Source organism: Narcine bancroftii, chromosome 5 (assembly GCF_036971445.1).
Source record: "Narcine bancroftii isolate sNarBan1 chromosome 5, sNarBan1.hap1, whole genome shotgun sequence".
In the NCBI taxonomy this organism is placed as follows: domain Eukaryota; kingdom Metazoa; phylum Chordata; class Chondrichthyes; order Torpediniformes; family Narcinidae; genus Narcine; species Narcine bancroftii.
In genome coordinates, this window is record NC_091473.1 from 185,769,035 (window position 1) to 185,787,238 (window position 18,204).

The 18,204-nt window shown below is 49.7% G+C and overlaps 1 protein-coding gene across 8 annotated transcripts in view; it reads right to left on the reverse strand.

The window, feature by feature from the left end:
- Nucleotides 1-18,204, reverse strand: part of LOC138764351 (zinc finger and BTB domain-containing protein 7B-like) — a 107,786-nt gene that overhangs the window by 10,764 nt on the left and 78,818 nt on the right. For 5 of the 8 annotated variants that reach the window (XM_069940153.1, XM_069940148.1, XM_069940151.1 and 2 more), the window contains one exon: nucleotides 4,650-5,870. In XM_069940153.1, the coding sequence (XP_069796254.1) occupies nucleotides 4,650-5,863 (1,214 nt within the window). In that variant the 5' untranslated portion in view covers nucleotides 5,864-5,870. Of the gene's footprint in view, nucleotides 1-4,649; nucleotides 6,307-6,539; nucleotides 7,192-18,204 lie in introns of those variants that run through there. The other 3 variants (XM_069940152.1, XM_069940147.1, XM_069940145.1) reach the window with 3 other exon arrangements.

Below are 18,204 nucleotides of genomic sequence, written 5' to 3' on the forward strand. Positions count from 1 at the left end.
GGAATACCAGAAAGCCGTAGATGCATTGAATGCACACTATGTGGTGACACCGAATGCTACATTTCAACACCATTTGTTTCGCAAAACAAAACAAGAAGATGGAGAAACAGTTGCCCAGTACGTGACGAGATTGCGACAACTGGCTGCGGGATGCAATTACGTGGTAGCTGATTTGGACAACCAGTTATTGGATCAAGTTGTGCAGCTCTGCAGATCAGACAAACTCAGAAGGCGACTGCTGGAAAAAGGGGGTGAGTTGAAACTTACCAATGCTTTAACAATGGCTGCTGCATTAGAGGCTGTTGAGGGGAAATTTCATACCATGAAACTGAAAGACAACTCAAGCCAGCCCAGTAAAGACAAAGTTGGTCAAGAAGTAAATAGGCTCTCGCAAAGCCATAGCCAGCCAAGAAATATGCCGATACATGACTTGGAGTGTTACAGATGTGGAAACAGAGGTCATTTTGGAAAAGACCCATGCTGCCCAGCAAAAGGCAAAGTTTGTAGAAAGTGTGGAGGTAAAGACCACTTTGCAAAGAAGTGCAAAAGCAAGTCAAATGCAAACCAGAATGGGAAGAGTACAGCTTCTAAGGGCAAAGCTTGGGGGAAAGGAAAGTATCCTAGAAAGAAAGGCACTATTCGCCATATAGAAGGTGACCCAGAAAGTGATGAGGATGATGACAACCAGGATGGGCAGAAATACTATCAGTTTACATTGAATGATGTACATCATGAGAAGGTCCCAGTGATAATTGGTGGTGTGACAGTTCCGGTCATTGTAGACTCAGGCAGTGACAGTAATGTAATTGACCGACACTTATGGGAGAAATTGAAAAGAAAAAAAATCATTTGTACATCAAAGAAGTGTTCAAAGAAACTGTATCCATACACAGCATCCAAGCCATTGCAGACCATTGGATGTTTCACTGCGACTGTTGAAGCTGGTGACAAGTACACCAAAGCAGAGTTTGTTGTCATAGACGAGAGGGGAGAATCATTGCTGAGTAGACGCACAGCGCAAGACCTGGCAATACTTCATATTGGAGCTCGTGTCAATTCAGTTCAGTCATACGAGGATATGAAGCAAGAATTCCCCGCAGTTTTCCAGGGAGTAGGAAAGCTGAAAGGTCGACAACTAAAGCTAGCAGTGGACAAAACGGTCAAACCCAAGGCGCAACCAGTGCGCAGAACTCCATTTGGACTTCGTGGGAAAGTCGAGGCCAAAATCAAAGAGTTGATCGAGCAAGACATTATTGAACCTGTAGAACATTCAACACAATGGGTCAGCCCAGTAGTGATAGTGCCCAAACCAAATGGTGACATAAGACTGTGTGTTGATATGAGGATGGCCAATGAAGCTATAATTCGAGAACGACACCCCATACCAACAGTGGAGGAAGTACTTTAGGAGTTAACTACCAGTCAGGTGTTCTCAAAAACTGATTTAAAATGGGGCTAGACCCAGAATCCAGGGACGCGACAACATTTGTGACTCACTGTGGATTATACCGGTACAAAGTTCGGCATCAATGCAGCTCCTGAGATCTACCAGTATGAAATCCATCGAGTGATTCAAGGCATTCCTGGAGTTGCCAACATTTCTGATGACATCACAGTCCATGCGGCTACAAAGGAAGAGCATGACAGACTGTTGAGGCGTGTGCTATCCAGACTACAGGGGGCAGGCCTTACTGTGAATGGAGACAAGTGCCAGTTTGGTGTCTCAGAGATGGACTTCATGGGACACAGGCTTACACGGGAAGGACTGAACCCAGCTGATGCCAAGGTGAAAGCTATTGCAGATGCATGTGAACCCCAGAATGCAACGGAGATGAGGAGCTTCTTGGGATTGGTTAATTATTGCGCAAAGTTCATCCCTAACTTTGCTACACTGGCAGAACCATTGAGGAAACTAACCAGGAAAGGTGTACCATTCCATTTTGGCTCTGAGCAGAAGGAAGCATTCACAGCTCTGAAACAAAGTCTGACGAATGCCGAAACTCTTGGGTATTATGATCTGGCTGCACCAACCAAAGTCATAGCGGATGCTAGTCCTGTTGGTTTAGGAGCCGTGTTGGTCCAGATGCGTGATGTTGGACCAAGAATCATTGCCTATGCCAGCAGATCTTTGACAGATGTGGAAAGGAGATATTCTCAGACAGAGAAAGAAGCACTCGGACTTGTATGGGCCTGCGAGAGATTCCATGCATATTTGTATGGCATTTAATTTGAACTCATCACGGACCATAAACCATTGGAGGTGATCTATGCCACCAGGTCCAAAATGTGTGCCAGGATAGAACGATGGGTGCTCAGACTCCAACCGTACAAGTACAGAGTAGTTCGCATTGCCGGAAAAGCAAACATTGCTGATCCGCTGTCCAGATTGTTGAAAGATGGATGCCCACAATCCAAGTCAGAATTGGGGACAGAAGCAGAGAGCTTTGTACGCTTCATAGCTATTCAGTCGACACCGGAAGCTGTGACAACGAGGGAAGTCGAGAGAGAGTCTGAACATGACCCAGAACTCATGGAAGTTAGAGAATGTATCCAAAGTGGACAATGGGACAAGTGCATTCACAAGGCATATATTCCCATTAGAGACAAACTTTGTTGCATCGGGCAGTGTGTATTGAGGGGGTGTAGATTGGTGATACCACAGAGGTTGAGACCGAAGATCGTATCCTTAGCTCATGAAGGACACCTAGGTATTGTTGGTACCAAGCAAAACCTCAGGAGTAAAGTATGGTGGCCAGGTTGTGATAAAGACGCAGAGAAATTCGTCAAAACCTGCCATGGGTGTCAACTCACAAGTAGGAGTAATCCTCCAGAGCCGATCTGGAGTACGCATCTCCCGACAGGACCGTGGATCGATGTAGCTGTTGATTTTCTCGGACCTTTACCAACTGGTGAGACAATCATGGTAGTGGTAGATTACTGCAGCAGATACTATGAGTACTCTGTGATGAGGTCAACGACCACTGAAAAAACAATACAGGCATTGGCAGAGATCTTCGTGAGATATGGATTCCCTGTTACGCTATACTCTGACAATGGTCCACAGTTCATTTCAGAGACATTTGCTGAATACATGAGGACCACAGGTATCCACCATCATAAAGTAACTCCTAAATGGCCGCAAACCAATGGGGAAGTAGAGACAAAATCAGTCCATCGAAAAACGATTACGGATTGCTCATGCAGAAGGACAAAACTGGAGAGCATTGCTATCCTATGTAGCTGTCTATCGGGCAACGCCTCATGCAACCACAGGAAAAAGTCCAGCAGAAGTACTTTTTGGGAGGAAAATCCGCACAAAAATGCCCAAAATAAAGGAAATCAGGGACGACCAGGAGATGAGGGACCACGATGCTGAAAAGAAGGGAGCAGCAAAGCTGTATGCAGACTTGAGACGTGGGGCCAGGTACTCAGACATCATGCCCGGAGATAATGTTCTGGTGAGGCAAGAGAGTGGTGGTAAGATAGACACACCTTATTACCATCAACCCTACACTGTTGTATCCAGAAGCGGCAGTGTGGTGACAGTCAAGTCTCCAGCTGGAGTCCTGTACAAAAGAAACGTGTCTGGTGCCAAAAAGTACCAATCCAGAGCGACAACGAGTGAAGTGTTGGAAGTCCAATACGAGATGCTCAATCTGAGGGACCAGATGATGTTCCAGAGGTAGTTACCAGCATTCCCGATGAAGTGGCCAGAATACCATAAACACCAGAGGCCGCAGCGAGCAGTGTTTCCGGTGCTGAGGGTGAACAACCAAGTTGCGACAGTAGCATTGCAGGAAGGCAGAGACAGGACAGGAAACCACCTAAGTGATATGAAGATTTTGTGCCATATTTCTAATCGTGCCTGCACTATCACGAAAGTGAAAGTTTGTGATAGTTGGAATGAGTTTCAATGAAGCTCACCAAGGAAGAGAAATGATAATGGGAACATTTGGACAGTGATTTGATCAATACATCATAAGGTACATTTATGAGTGCTGTATGAATTGCATTTTTGTTTAGTGACTATTTGGTATTAAATGAAAAATAAACCAAAAGTATTGGAATTTAAACATGTGAGGTGTATAAATTTAAATGTTTGCATTTTGCATATGAGGTGAGCATTGTATTAGTATAATTACAGAAGAACAGTTGAGCTATTATATTACATTTGGTTATAACATGTTTATGTTACATTTTGTGAAGATGGAATTTGAAGTTCTTTTTATTTTGAATTTGAAGTTGTTTTGTTGGTTCAGAAGGCAGAAAAATGCTATTGATAGTGTTAAAGTGTTTACATTTAAACATAAAGATATAAAGTTTATTTCTGGTGAAAGGAGGGATGTCATGAATATGAATATGCATGATATGTATTAACCTGACCGGAAGTCAGATGGTATGCACTGGAGGTGGAAGGTGCAGGATGATGAAAATAAGTGAAGCAGGAAAATAAAGACACTGTTCAACTGGTAAAGCATGTGGTGATGGTGTTATTAATTTCACATTTCGGGCCACAAATGTGACAGAGGGAGGAGGAAGAGGGGAGAGGGAGAGAGAAGAAAAGGGGGTATAGAGGGGGAAAAGGAAGAGGGAGGTAGAGGGAGGAGGAAGAGGGGAGAGAGAGGAGGTAGACAAGGAGGTGCCTGTACCTGGTGAAGCGCACGTCACACACCTCGCAGACGAATGGTTTTTCCCCGGTGTGCGTGCGCATGTGCCGCGGCAGTTTGCCGGCGCCGTGGATCACCTTGTGGCAGATGGGGCACTCCTGCGGCATCTGCGACTTGCGCCGGCGCCCCAGCTTGTCGGGCGAGACCATCAGCGCCCCATTGCCGAGGGAGGTCAGGTAGGATGCAGAGTCCGGCTCCAGGCTCTCCTCGTCCGCCGGCGACGGCAGCGGGGGTCGCCCGGCTGCCTTGCCCCAGTAGTCTTCATACTCTCCCACTTCTTCCTCCTCCTCACCAGCGCCCCGCTGGGAGGCGGTAACCGAGGGACAGCGTGCCTCCGGCGGGGTGGGAGAGGCCGGATGCTCGGAGGGTGTCACGCTGCTCAGGAAGGTGCGCAGCGGCTGCATGATGCGGTAGAGGTGGCCGCGGTGGTTCCGGGTGACCGCGGGCCTCTTGCGCTGACGGACTTTCCTCGGCATCGCTTCGGGCAGGGCCACAGGGCTTGGGTGTCCTCCTGCATCCGAATTTCCTCCTACCTCAGGACTTATTATATCCTGGTCTCTTCCTTCCGGGAACCCTGTTACTTCCGGGTTTCCTCCGTCAATGAATCCCCTTACTTCCGGTGTTCCTGTAATTTCCGGGTGTATCGGTTCTGGGATTCCTCTTATTTCCGGGCTTCGCACTTCCCGGATCACGCTCACTTCCTGGTTCCCTCCTACTTCCGGGTTCCCCCTTACATCCGCGTTTTCTCCTGCTTCCGGGTTTCCTTGCTCTCCGAGGACCGGAGCCGGCCCCGGGCTCTCCCCGCCGCTACAGCGCAGGATGTCCCCGCAGGCGTCGGCCACGCACTGGATCTCCAGCAGGCGGGCGGCCTGCAACACCTCCCGCATGTTGCCGCTGCTGATGGTGAGCGTGGCGGTGTAGGCGAACTCGAGCAAGGCGGCCAGCACGTCGGGCGGCACGAAGTCCAGCTGGCAGACGTGGCGCCGGCGGCCCGGCGGCCCGGCCGTGAAGAGCTTGCTGAAGTAGCGGCTGCAGGCGGCCAGCACGGCCCGGTGGGTGCGGTACTCCAGCCCCTGGGTAACGATGGTCACGTCGCACAGCTGGCCCGTGTGCCGCTGCTCGTTCAGGCTGCTGAGCAGGTCGCTGCTGTGTTCCGGGAACGGGATGCCGATCAGCTCGTTGTCGCCGGCTCCCATGGTCGCCCTGCGGAGGGGAAGGAGAAGGTGGATCCACCGGATCAGGGAGGGGGGATCCGGCCGCTTCACCGCGGACATCACAACGTGGGGACGGGAACCGCAACGCCCGACATCGCTTCGCCGCGGGACATCGCAGAGGGGGTGATGTGTGTCTCACACACTCTTACATTCTCACACATTCACAAACTCTTCCCCTCACACACACATCGCAGAGGGGGTGATGTGTGTCTCACACACTCTTACATTCTCACACATTCACAAACTCTTCCCCTCACACACATACACTCCCACGTACACAAACACTCCCGTGCTCACACCTCTTACACTCACGGTCTGTCTCTCACACCCTCACTACCTGTCTTTCTCGCACTCTTCCTCTAGCGTGCTCACACACACAAGCACCCCTCCCCTCCATCAGGTACACCGTCTCGGCAAAGCTGGCATCATATTTAACGACTCAAATTCCATCCAGCCCCCCTCCCCACCAGTGGTGGTCACACTTTCATCTCCCCCCTCCCATCAGACACACAAGTTGGAGAACACAGATTCACAGATCCTCTCCCACTGTGGAATGAACCTTACGCTGCTTTAACTGTACCCTGCAGTATTTTTGTTATTGCTATGTGAGTTTAAATTTTGTAGACATCCAGCACGGTAACGTGCCCTTCCAGCTCACCAGCCCTTGTCATCCAATTGACCTATTTCCCCAGTATGGTTGGAGGAATCTGATATGCCCGGAGGAAACCCACGCAGACATGAGGAGAACTGCGCAGGATTCGACCCAGGTCCCGGTTGCCTGCAGTGTAACAGTCTAATGCTAACCGTGCCGCCCAGGTTGATTGGATAGTATTGCAAAACAAAAGTTTTTCCACTTTGTTAACAGGTGACAATAACAAATTTAATTCAATTGTTTAAAAAAATCATATATGCTGGTGTACAAGATGACTGAGTGTATAAGACGACCCCAGAGTTTTCACTTACAATGTAGATTTTGCATTACACTCACTGTATATGACTAACCTCAGTCGGAGAGCTTACTGCCCCAGTAGTCCTCTACCAACCAAGTTCATGAGTGTTTCCCATGTTGCTTAATAGATTATAGTGTTTCTTATGTTGTATAATGTACCGATGGCAATTAGTCACTTTTAAAGTCCAAATCTGCTGGAACTATAAATGCTGTCCTAAAGAAGTGTGTGTATAGGACGGCCCCAGAATTTCCACCTAAAATGTTGGTTATACCCTTTGTCTAAGAGGACCCCCCAAAAATTCTGGCACTTACCGCTGACCAGAGAATGCTGTAAAAAGCAAATCACAATATTTTAATAACAAATCATTATTTCAACGTTTAAATGTTATTTAGATTTTTTAAAAAATAAACCACTGCCGGCTCCTTCCCCAAGCCATTTAAAGCCTGCATGGAACCGACGGCAGCCGATACTGGGCGAATGGACCCTCTGGAGGAGATTGCGCCGGCAAGGGACCGAATTTTTGACCCGGCGTATAGGATGACCCATTTTTTTCCAAAAAGGCAACATTTTGTGTTGTTTCGGGCTGTCCTTTATGCCCCCTAACCCTTCACATAAAACAACTATACATTGGGAAGTCTTGCTCTGCAGTTGTCTTTAGCCCACAAGCGTACCGTATATGCCGTTGTAAAGGACGACTTAAAATGTTTGCCACACCTCCATTTTGGACCGTGCCTCATTGAAAACATGAACCCGTCTTTAAAAGTACGGGTAACTGGTCACTGTGAGATCTATCGTGATTGACCTGACAAGGCAGTGTAAGCAGAAAGCACCCAGGGACCCTGGCCGATTGAAGAACTCAGTGGATTGAGCAGCCGTGGTGGGAGAAAAAGATGTGAAAACTTTTTAATTTACGCATACAGAACAGAAACAGGACCTTCCGGCCCACCAGCCCAAGCCACCCAATTGATCTACGACCCCCGGGGCGGGAGGAAACTGGAGTACCCAGGGAAAACCCACGCAGATACAGGGAGAACGTGTAAACTCCTTACAGACAGCGCGAGATTCAATCTATGGTCCCGACTGCTGGCACTGTAACTATGTCGTGATAACCGCTACATCAACCATGCTGCCCATTGGGTGGCGTTACGAGCTAGAACCCTTCAAGTCCTCCTGATGAATGGCCCAGGCCTGAAACGCCGACTGCCTTTTGCCTCCTGTGGATGCTGCGTGACCCACTGAGTCTCTCAGGAATTTGGGGGTGGTGGTGGGTGAATGCGGTTAGCACAAAGCCATTACAGCGCCAGTGAGCCGGGTTCAAATCTGGCGCTGTCTGTAAGGAGTTTGCACCTTCTCCTCCGTGTCAGCACAAGTTCCCTCTGGGTGCTCTGGTTTCCTCCCACAGTGGTTGAGCATTAATTTAAATTTCAACACGCTGCAGAGTAACCGGCCCTTTCAACCCATGAGCTGACTCAAGGCGAGGAACCCACGCAGGCTGGGGGGTGGCTGGGTGACGGCGGTCGTGGGCGATTCACACCAGGCTGCTGGGCGGTCGCTGGAGAGGTCACCAGGTATCGGAACCGGGATGCAGGGCGGAGGTGCCAAAGGAAATGGAAGCATCCTGATGGTGTCGGAGGTTCAGATCTGGAGCTCGGGCTGCCGATGGTTTGGACCAGACTTGGTGTGGCTGCGGGGGCCGCTAGAGGCAAATCTAAGCACGCTTGGTGACTCTGGTGGGGTGGGGGAGGGGGCTCTCTTTTGCTTCTCTCTCTCTCTCTCTGTGTGACTGTAAGAGGCACTTCAGGCAATTTCTGCCGATGGCGAATCTGCCTTAGAGTGGACGAAAGCAGACTCCGTGTAATATTGTACTGTTTTCATTGCATGACAATAAAGGAATGTTGAACAGTGTTGCTCTAACCGCTATGCAAACCCTGCCACCCAATTAATTTGGGTATTTGGGCAGCACAGAACAGTCTGTTACCATGCTGTATGTCTAAATTTAAATTAATTTACATATAACCATAGAATAATTTACAGTATGGAATCAGGCCATATCAGCCCTTCTAGTCCGGACCAATTTATGTGAAACTCCACTAGTTCCACCTACCCACTCCCTGCCCATCACTCTCCAACCCCCTCTCATCCATGTACTCATCTAACCTCCTCTTAAATTACAGAATTGACCCTGCCGCAACCACTTCTTCCGGAAGATCATTCCACTCAGCCACCCCTCTCTGAGTGAAGAAGCATCCTCATATATTACTCCTAAAGTTTTGCCCCCTCACCCTAACATGACCCCTCGTTCCAATCTCCCCTACCCTCAGGGGAAGGAGCCTATTCACATTTTAAATACCTCTATCAAATCCCCTCTCAACCTTATACGCTCCAATGAATAAAGACCCAGTCTACTCAGTCTTTCTCCGTATTCAAGATACTGCAATCCAGGCAACATTTTCATGAACTTTCTTTGCACCCTCTCTACCTTATTTATATTCTTCCTATAATTTGGAGCCCAGAACTAAACACAATACTCCAAACTTGGCCTCACCAATACCTTAAACAGTCTCAACATCACCCCCCCAGCTCCTATATTCTATGCTTTGATTTATAAAGGCCAGCATACCAAAAGCCTTCTTCACCACCCTATCTACATGGGAATCCACCTTCAAGGAACGATGAACCATTGTACAAAGATCCCTCTGCGTTCCTCAACACCCTCCACTTCACTGCATATGTCCTATTTTGGTTATTCCTCCCAAAATGAAACACCTCACACTTATCTACATTAAACTCTTTCTGCCATCTTTCCAAGCCGTCCAAATCCTTCTGCAGTCCATGAAAACCCTCCTCACTATCCACAACTCCCCCTATTAAATTCTAAAGAGCCATTTTCCTTCAAAAGAGAGTGGCGATTTTACTGGAAGCTCATGGCACAGGAATAAAGTCTTGGTTTCACATTCAGAATCTGTCCCAGAGCCTACGCCGCAGAATGGAAAGGCACTGCTGCTTGTACGCAGGGTGTAGACAGTATGGCTTCATCAGTTTGTGTGAGCACTGCACTCTTAAGATGTCAAATTACCCCTCACTAATCCCGCGGCCTGTGATTATGAGGTTGGAACACTCATCAAACATTGCCAAGCATACTGTGGCAACAAAAAGTCAGATCAGAGCAGGTCAATGCTCATAACTTGCACATAGCCACAAATAAGGCAAGAGAAAGCCTTCAAGCAGATTTCCAGGACTGGAATTTAGGAGGAAGGGGTTGGGTGGGGGGGGGGGGGGGGGGGAGGGGAACTCATTGAAACATTTTGATGTTGAAGGGCATCCACTTAGAATAGAGATTCAGAGGAATTTCTTCAGCTAGAGGGCGGTGAATCTGGAATTTGTTACCCTGGGCAGTTGAGGAGGCCGGGTCATGGGGTGTATTTAAGGCAAAGATCGATTGGTTCTTGATTAGCCAGGGCATCTAGGGCCAGGCAGTGGGGCTGAATGGGATTATGGATCAGCTCCTGATTAAATGGTGGGGAGACCCAATGGGCTGAGTGGCCTATTGCTGCTACTCTGTCCTTAATGCACTTTACAATGCACTTGCTGTTTAAATTTGGTGGGCAAGACGACTGTGCAAGGAGACTTGAGCGGAGAAGGATGTATCTTGGAGTGGACGGAGGTTGATGGGGATCTAAGTTCATGAGGGGCATCGATAAGGTGGATGGTTACTCTTCCCCTCCCCTACTCCTACCCCAGGGAAGGCGAGTGAAAAGCTAGAAGGCACAGGTTGAAGGAGAGAGGGGCGTGATGTAAAGGGGACCTGAGAGATGCTTTTCCACACAGGGGGACTGGGGACAGGCTACACGGTTGGCATAGCGGTTAGCGCAATGCCTTTACAGCGCCAGCAATGGGTCCTGACTTGGGTTCAAGAACCACGCTGTCTATAAGGAGTTTATATGTTCTCCCCATGTCAGTGTGGGTTTTCTCCAGGGACTCCCACCCTTCAAGACATACCGGGGGGGTGGGTGGGGTTGGAGGTTAATGGGGTGTAAATTGGGCGGCATGGACTTGTGGGCTGAAATGGCCTGTCACTGTGCTATATGGCTAAATTTTAATTTAATACAAAGCGGTTGGGTTGAGGCCATTCTCAACTGTTTCTTAGCTGTGGCCCCTCCTCTGGGACTCTGCTCAAAATTTGTAGGCGCCTCCCCTGTCAAAGTTCTGGTTTCTTCCCTACCAGCGACAAAAACCATAGACAAATATTTGTTAGGTGAGGTGAAAGCAAAAGGCCTTAACTTCAATGTGCTGTGGCCCCCAGGGGGAGCCATCGTGCCCCGGTTCAGAACAATGCTGGAGCAACTCGGCCCACAGGATGTAAAAGGTAGATCACCGACAACTCGGGCCTAAACCCTTCCTCAAAGCGGGCAGGCGCCTGAATAGAATGGCTGGGAAGAAAGGGCAGAGGGATGAGTACAGACCAACAGACGAAAGGAGTTCATTGGATATGGATGGGAGGGCAGGAGAGAGGAAAGGTGGGAAATGATGGGAGGAAGGCCCTGCGAATGCAGAGCTGGGGGAAAGGAGACAGGGAAAGGGTGGGTGGGGGGGGGGGGGGAGGAGAGAGAGAAAGAGTCAGCTTGGGGAAAAGGAAAGGGGGAGAGAAAGAGCTGGGGAAAATGGGAGAGAGAGACAGCTGAGGGGAAGGAGATGGGGAAAGGGGAGAGAGAGCTGAGGAAAATGGGAGAGAGACAGCTGGGGGGCAAGGAGATGGGGAAAAGGGGGGGAGAGAGACAGAGATGAAAAGAGGGAAAAGGGGGGGGAGAGAGAGAGAGGTGGAGGAAAAGATGGGAGGGGTGGCTGTGAGACTGGCTGGTTTACAAGACCTGGTCATTGAGGTGTACAATGTCAGTCCAACATTGACAAAGAGTTGGAAGAATTACATACTTGCATCATGCTAAACCGTCGTGCAATCAGCGCCAATCCAGGCTTGCAATCAACAATGGAACCACAATTTTAAGTCACAATATAAATCCAAATTACATTGTTACACTTAAATAAAATGAAAATATGAATCAAAAGATTAAAATGAATCTTGTATATTCAACAACCCAATGCACATCAGGTCCCTCAGGATTAGGAAACACAAACATAGTGGAGAAACACAGCAGGTCACACAGCAACTATTGGAGGTAAAGGGGACCCATAGTGTGAGCAAAAAACAGGTAGGTGCCCGAATAGTAAGGTGGGGGGGGGGGAGGAGAGGATGAAAGGAGAGGGGAGGAGGGAGGAAGGGAGAGGAGGGAGGAAGGGGCAGAGGGAAGAGAGGAGGGAGGAAGGGGCAGAGGGAAGAGAGGAGGGAGGAAGGGGCAGAGGGAGAGGGAGGAGAAGATGAGGGAAGGGGCAGGAGATGAGCGGAGTGAGAGGTAGGGGAAGAGGGAGCAAGGGGCAGGGGAGGAGAGGAGAGAGGGGCAGAGGAGGAAGGGCTCCTTCTTCCTCCCCTCCCTCCACCCCTCCCCTGCCCCTTCCTCCCTCCTCTCCTCCCCACCCCTCTCTCCCTTCTCTCTTTGCCCCTTCCTACCTCCTCTCCTCCCCTGCCCCTTCCTCCCTCCTCTCCTCCCCTGCCCCTTCCTCCCTCCTCTCCTCCCATCCCTCCCTCCCCTCTCTCTCTCTGCCCCTTTCTACCTCCTCTCTTCCTACCTCCTCTCCTCTCTCTGCCCCTTCCCCCCTCTCCTCTTCCCCACCACCTGTCTGCTTTTTGCTGACACCTTGACACCCAGGTCTGAAATGCTAGTAGTCCTTTCTCTCTCACAGACACTGCATGACTTGCCTGAGTTTCTCTTGCACACTTATGGGTTTTCCCATGATGGTGCCAGGGACTATTGAACTGAGCCGGTCTCGCAGCGTCCATTAGAGGTAAAGATATATTTCTGATGTTTTGGGCTTGAGCCCCTTCGAGATACAGTAATGCCAGATAACTGAATTTTCCGGTTGCTTGAGATTGTGTGCTGCATGGATTGGCGACCAGGGGGTCACAAACTTTATTTTTTACCAGTTTTTTTTTGCCAGTTGCTTGAATTCTGGATAACAGGGATTTTACAAAGCATTTTGCTTATACCTTGAAGAAAGGCAGGTATTGGTAATATATCTGTACCTCCTGTGGACGCTGTGAGACCGGCTGGGTTCCTCCAGCATTTACTGTGTGCTTTTTAACTGCAATCAACATCTGCAGACTTCTGTGTTTCACGTTTCTCCCCCGGAGCACAGGAGGCAGAGGGATGGCCTTGTCAAAATTTATAAATTCAAGAGAGTGAGTGCTGACAGTCTTCTCTCTCTAGGGCCAACAATTCTAGAATGAGAGGGCACAGGTTTAAGGAGAAAGACTAAAGAGGGTCAGGGAAAACTGCACATGCAGGTACAAAGTCCAATATTTAAAGAACATTTGGGCAGATAAATAGGTTTGGAAGGATGTGGACCGAATGCAGGCCAATGGGACCAGCCAACCTGGTCAGCATGGAGGGGATAGGCTGAAGAGCCTGTTCCATGCAGTGTGACTGAAGAGCTAGCATTGACATTTCATTGAAGAACTTCTTCAAGTGACTCTGCCTCCTCGACATCGGAGAGACTGGACACAGACTGGGAGCACCTTCGCTCTGTCTGCATCAGTGGCCTCTTGTCCACTGGCAACTTGTCCCAGGAATTAACTGGGACAGGGTCCAGGGAAGAGGAACACTGTCCGTACGCCAGCATCAAATGACGTAATTTCAAGCTGGGGATACCACCAGCATCAAATGACATAATTTCAAGCTGGGGATACTGCCTCGACCTCTACATTTACTGACGCCGGTGTGCTGATAAAACCAGTGGGAAAGGGACAGCAGAAAGTTGCCCATTTTCAGTTGAACGTCGAACATTCCGATCCCCCGGGGGATGAGATGTGTTCAGTGGAAAGAAAAGCAATTAGTGTCTCAGTTCAGGGTGGCCCAGTGGAAACGGCTCAAAGGGCTTCCAATCCCGGGACACTGCATGGCTAATTAACTGGGGATGCCAGTTAAAACCATTTCAATTCTGTGCCCCATTCCCATGCTGGCATGTCTGTCCATGGCCTCATGCACCGTTAAACCAAAGTGCTCGTAAATTGGAGGAGCAGCACCTAACCTTCTGTCCGGGCACTCTTCCAACCGGACGGCATTAACATTGACTTCTCCAGTTTCTGCTAGCCCAGTCCCTGTTCTCCCTCCCTTCCCCATCCCTCTGTCTACTTTCCTCCAGCTCTCTGCCCCCCACTTCCCTCTCCATTTACAGAGCCAACCCCCTCCCTGTTTTTATTTTAGCTAGCATATACATGATGGGTCAAAGAACTTCCCTCTGATGCTTTGTTTCAGACCCATCCCATAATGGGAGGGAAAATGGCGGAGCTGCTGTCACAGCAGCGCTGTGACTGGTGCGGCCCCGTGAAGAGAGGAGAGCAGTGTCACAGCGCTCTCATTGGGTCCAATCGCCCAGCTGCCTGCCGTCATTTCCGTTCAGGCTTTAAACATCCTGGAAACGGAGCCGACGGTGGATTCATTTAAAAATGCCACAACCGTGGTATCCTGCCCAAGATTACGGCGGGTGCCAGTGATTGGCAGCAGCCTTGAGGAGTTGCAGACTCCAGGGAAAGTGAGGACTGGCACAGGGCACCAGAAAACAGGGGGACCCCATAGAAGAAGGAGAAGCAGAGGAGATGGCCCAAAGGACGGTGACCAAGGCTGTGGACCAGCAAGGGGCTCTGAGGCTGAAGGAGCCACAGGCGGCAGCGGGGCTGCTGGTGACTCGAGGCGAGGAATCCAGATGGGCTGCGGGCAAATGTGGTCAAGGCACTCGCTGGAGGCTGGCTCGAGACTGGCTGAAGGGGTACCAGGAATCGGAACCATGATGGGAGGGCGCTAAAGGGCTCCTGATCGTGCCGGAGGTTTGGATCTGGAGCTCGGGCTGCCAATGGTTTGGACTGGACTCTGCGTGGCTGTGGGAGCACTGGAGGTGAATCCACGTACACTTGGTGACTCTGAGGGGATTCTCTTTTGCTTCTCGTTCTCTGACTGTAAGAGGCACTTCAGGCAATTTCTGCCAATGGCGGATAAGTCCGCTTCACGGCAGATGAAAACAAATTTCGGGTAACATTGCCCTGTGTTTATTACATGACAATAACTTGAATAATGAAAGCAAGAAGAGGAGCATCACTTACACAAGCTGAGCAGGAACCAACAATAAAACCCAGGTCCCTTCCTGTGGATGGTCAAATGGTAATCATTCCCACCAGGTTTAGCAGGGAACCAATCAGGTTTCACTGGAGCTGCTAAAAATGGCAGCACTGCCGATGGTGCGGACCTGGGAGAGCAGAGACACAGCTCTGCTCTGCAGGGTCCTATGTCCGGACCTGCTGCTGATGGCTCCATCCAGGCTTTAAACGTCCGACGGTGTCCGTAAGTAAAATCCTGATGCATCTGTGCCCAAGGTGGCGGTTCCTGCGCTGGGCAGCGAATTAGGGGGTTGCAGACTCTGGAGAGCAAGGAAACAGGGAGAACATACCTTCCCCCCACCCCCCGACATGGGAGATGAGCCTACAGGACAGTGACCACGGCAACGGGCCAGTGGGTGAGGGACCCACACAGGCTGCGGGCAACTTGTGGTTGTGTGACCACCAACAGGGAGGTTGTTGGGTTCCACTGCCTGTCCCTGCCCAGCTTGTGTCATCAAACCATAAAACATTTCAGCACAGAAAAACAGGCTCTCCGGCCCTGCCTGGATTTGACAGTGCCGAAGGTAAGAAGGGGCCTTGGGCACTGAAGGGCTTCCTGACCATGTCTGAGGTTTGGATCAGGACCTTGGGTTGCCGCTGAAGCGAACATATCACATAAAGAACATTTATTGGCACCTCAGAGTACAGAAGAATTCAGTGTGGGGGGAACCTCATAGAGGCATTTCAAAAGCTGAAAAGACCTGTACAGAGTAGATGTGGCGAGATTGCTTCCCATGGTGGGAGAGCCTAGGACAACCTCAGGACCTCAATTTCTTCAGCTAGGGGGTCTGTAGAACTTGTTGCCACAGGCGGCTGTGGACACGAGGTCGTTGGGGTGAATTTCAGGTTGAGATTGACAATATTGGATTAGTCAGGGTGTCAAGGCCGGCTGAGTGGGAGAATGGATGTCCTCATGATAGAATGGCGGAGCAGATTTGATGGGCCGATTGGCCTGCTTCTGCTCCTCTATCTTATGAACAGGAATCTGGGTGGCTGCAGGAGCGCTGGAGGTGAATCCATGGACACTCTGAAGGGCCTCTCTTTCTCCCTATCTGACCTATGGCAGGCAGAAGGGAATTTTGAGTAATATTACTTGACAATTACAGAATCTTGAACCATAACTCAATAGGATTAGGAAGGCCGACCACAAATGATCAAACTGAACAATGTGCAGGTCTTTATCTCGACTATGCTGAACAAGAACCCACTTAAGCTGGATGTGGTCTAAATTAAAAGTCATCAAACGGAAATGCAAATAATAACGAAATATCATGGCATGAGTCACGGTGTTGCAGAGGGTTAAACCGAAAGGTTTGAGAAGCAGAAGATGCAAGGGGGCGGGTGGGGGGGTGGGGGGGTGAAGCTTGAATATGTCGCTAACTGACAATTAAACTAGGAAACACAGAAAAAAACACTGGAGAAACTCAGCAGGTCCCACGAGGGATAAAAAGGTCGGTTGGGGAGGGGGGGGGGAGGAGTGCAGGCCAGAGGTCAAACGCAATGCTGGGGAAACTCAATGGGTGAAACAGTGCAATTTATATAGAATATAAGAAACCAAAGCAGGAGTGGTCCATCCGGCTTGTCGGTCCTGCTCCACTGTTCAATGAGATCATGGCTGATCTGATGATCGGCCCATCTCCACCCACCTACCTTTTCCCCATATCCCTTAATCGATCCAACCTTATCTTAAATATATTTACTGAGGTTGCCTCCACTGCTTCAACGGGCAGCAAATTCCACAGATTCCCCACCCTCTGGGTAAAGCAGTTCCTCCTCATTTCCGCCCTAAATCTACTCCCCTGGATCTTGAGGCCATATCCCCTCATTCTCCTCTCACCCACCAATGTAAACATCTTACCGACCTCTGACTTATCTACGCCTTTCATAATTTTATATGTTTCAATAAGATCCTCTCTCATTCTTCTAAATTTCAGCGAGTACAGTCCCAGACAACTCAATGTCTCCTCATAGACCAACCCCCTCATCCTTGGAATCAACCCAGTGAATCTCCTTTGTACCGCCTCCAAAGCCAGTCCATCCTTCCTCTTTCCACGTAAAGATACATAACCAACGTTTCGGGCTTGAGGCCTTTATCAGGGTATGAGCAAACTGTAGGCAGGCGCCCAAACAAAATGGTGGGGGAGAGGGGCAGGGGGAGGAGCATGGCCCCACAGACAGATAAGGAAGGGAGGGACCAACAGCAAATGGGGCGAGGGGGGGGGGCGAATGGCTCTGTGAATGGAGAGGGAAGGGGGTGGAAAGATGGAGGAAAGGACCCAGAGGGATGTGGAAGGGAGGGAGAGCCAGGAGTGGTCTAGCAGAAATTGGAGCCGTCGATGTTAATGCCGTCCAGCTGGGGAGGGCCCAGACAGAAAATTAGGTGTCGCTCCTCCAATTTACAGGTGGCCTTGGTCATACCTGAATTGCCAGCCAATGCACTCTGTCGGGTTTTCCAAACCTTGCTGACACTATTTTTGTTTGGGCACCTGTCTGTTTTTTATTGCTCGTACCTCGACGAAAGGCTCAGGCCTGAAATGTTGGTGACATTTTGCTTCATGTGGACACTCCACATGACCTGCTGAGTTTCTCCAGCACTTCTGTGTGTTGTGTACGCGGATCGGAAAGGTTGAGAGGGATGTGGGTAACAGTCAGGAAAATGGATCAATCTCAGGAAGGTAACTTCATTGGCATGGAGACCTTGGTCTGAAGAGCTTGTAAGACTCCTATGACCAATAAAAATAATTTCTAATAAATAAATACCAATAAGCTGGGGTGTGGGCAGATGTTGGGGGATGCGGTTTAGAGAGTTTTCCGACTAACAACAAGCACTGAAAATCCAAATAATAAATGCAGAAGCTGGCAACTCAGGAGACTTGCTATGACACGAACCGTGGCAAATTTCTACAGATAAGTGGTGGACAGTGCGGTGACAGGCTGCATCACGGTCTGGTACGGGGACACCAATACCCTGAGTGGAAAGCCCTCCAAAAGGCAGTGGACGCAGCCCAGGACGTTTCAGGCAAAACCATCCCCGCCATCGAGAACATCTACGGAGAACACTGCTGTTGGAGGGCAGCAGTAATCATCAAGGATCTGCACCACCCCAGCAC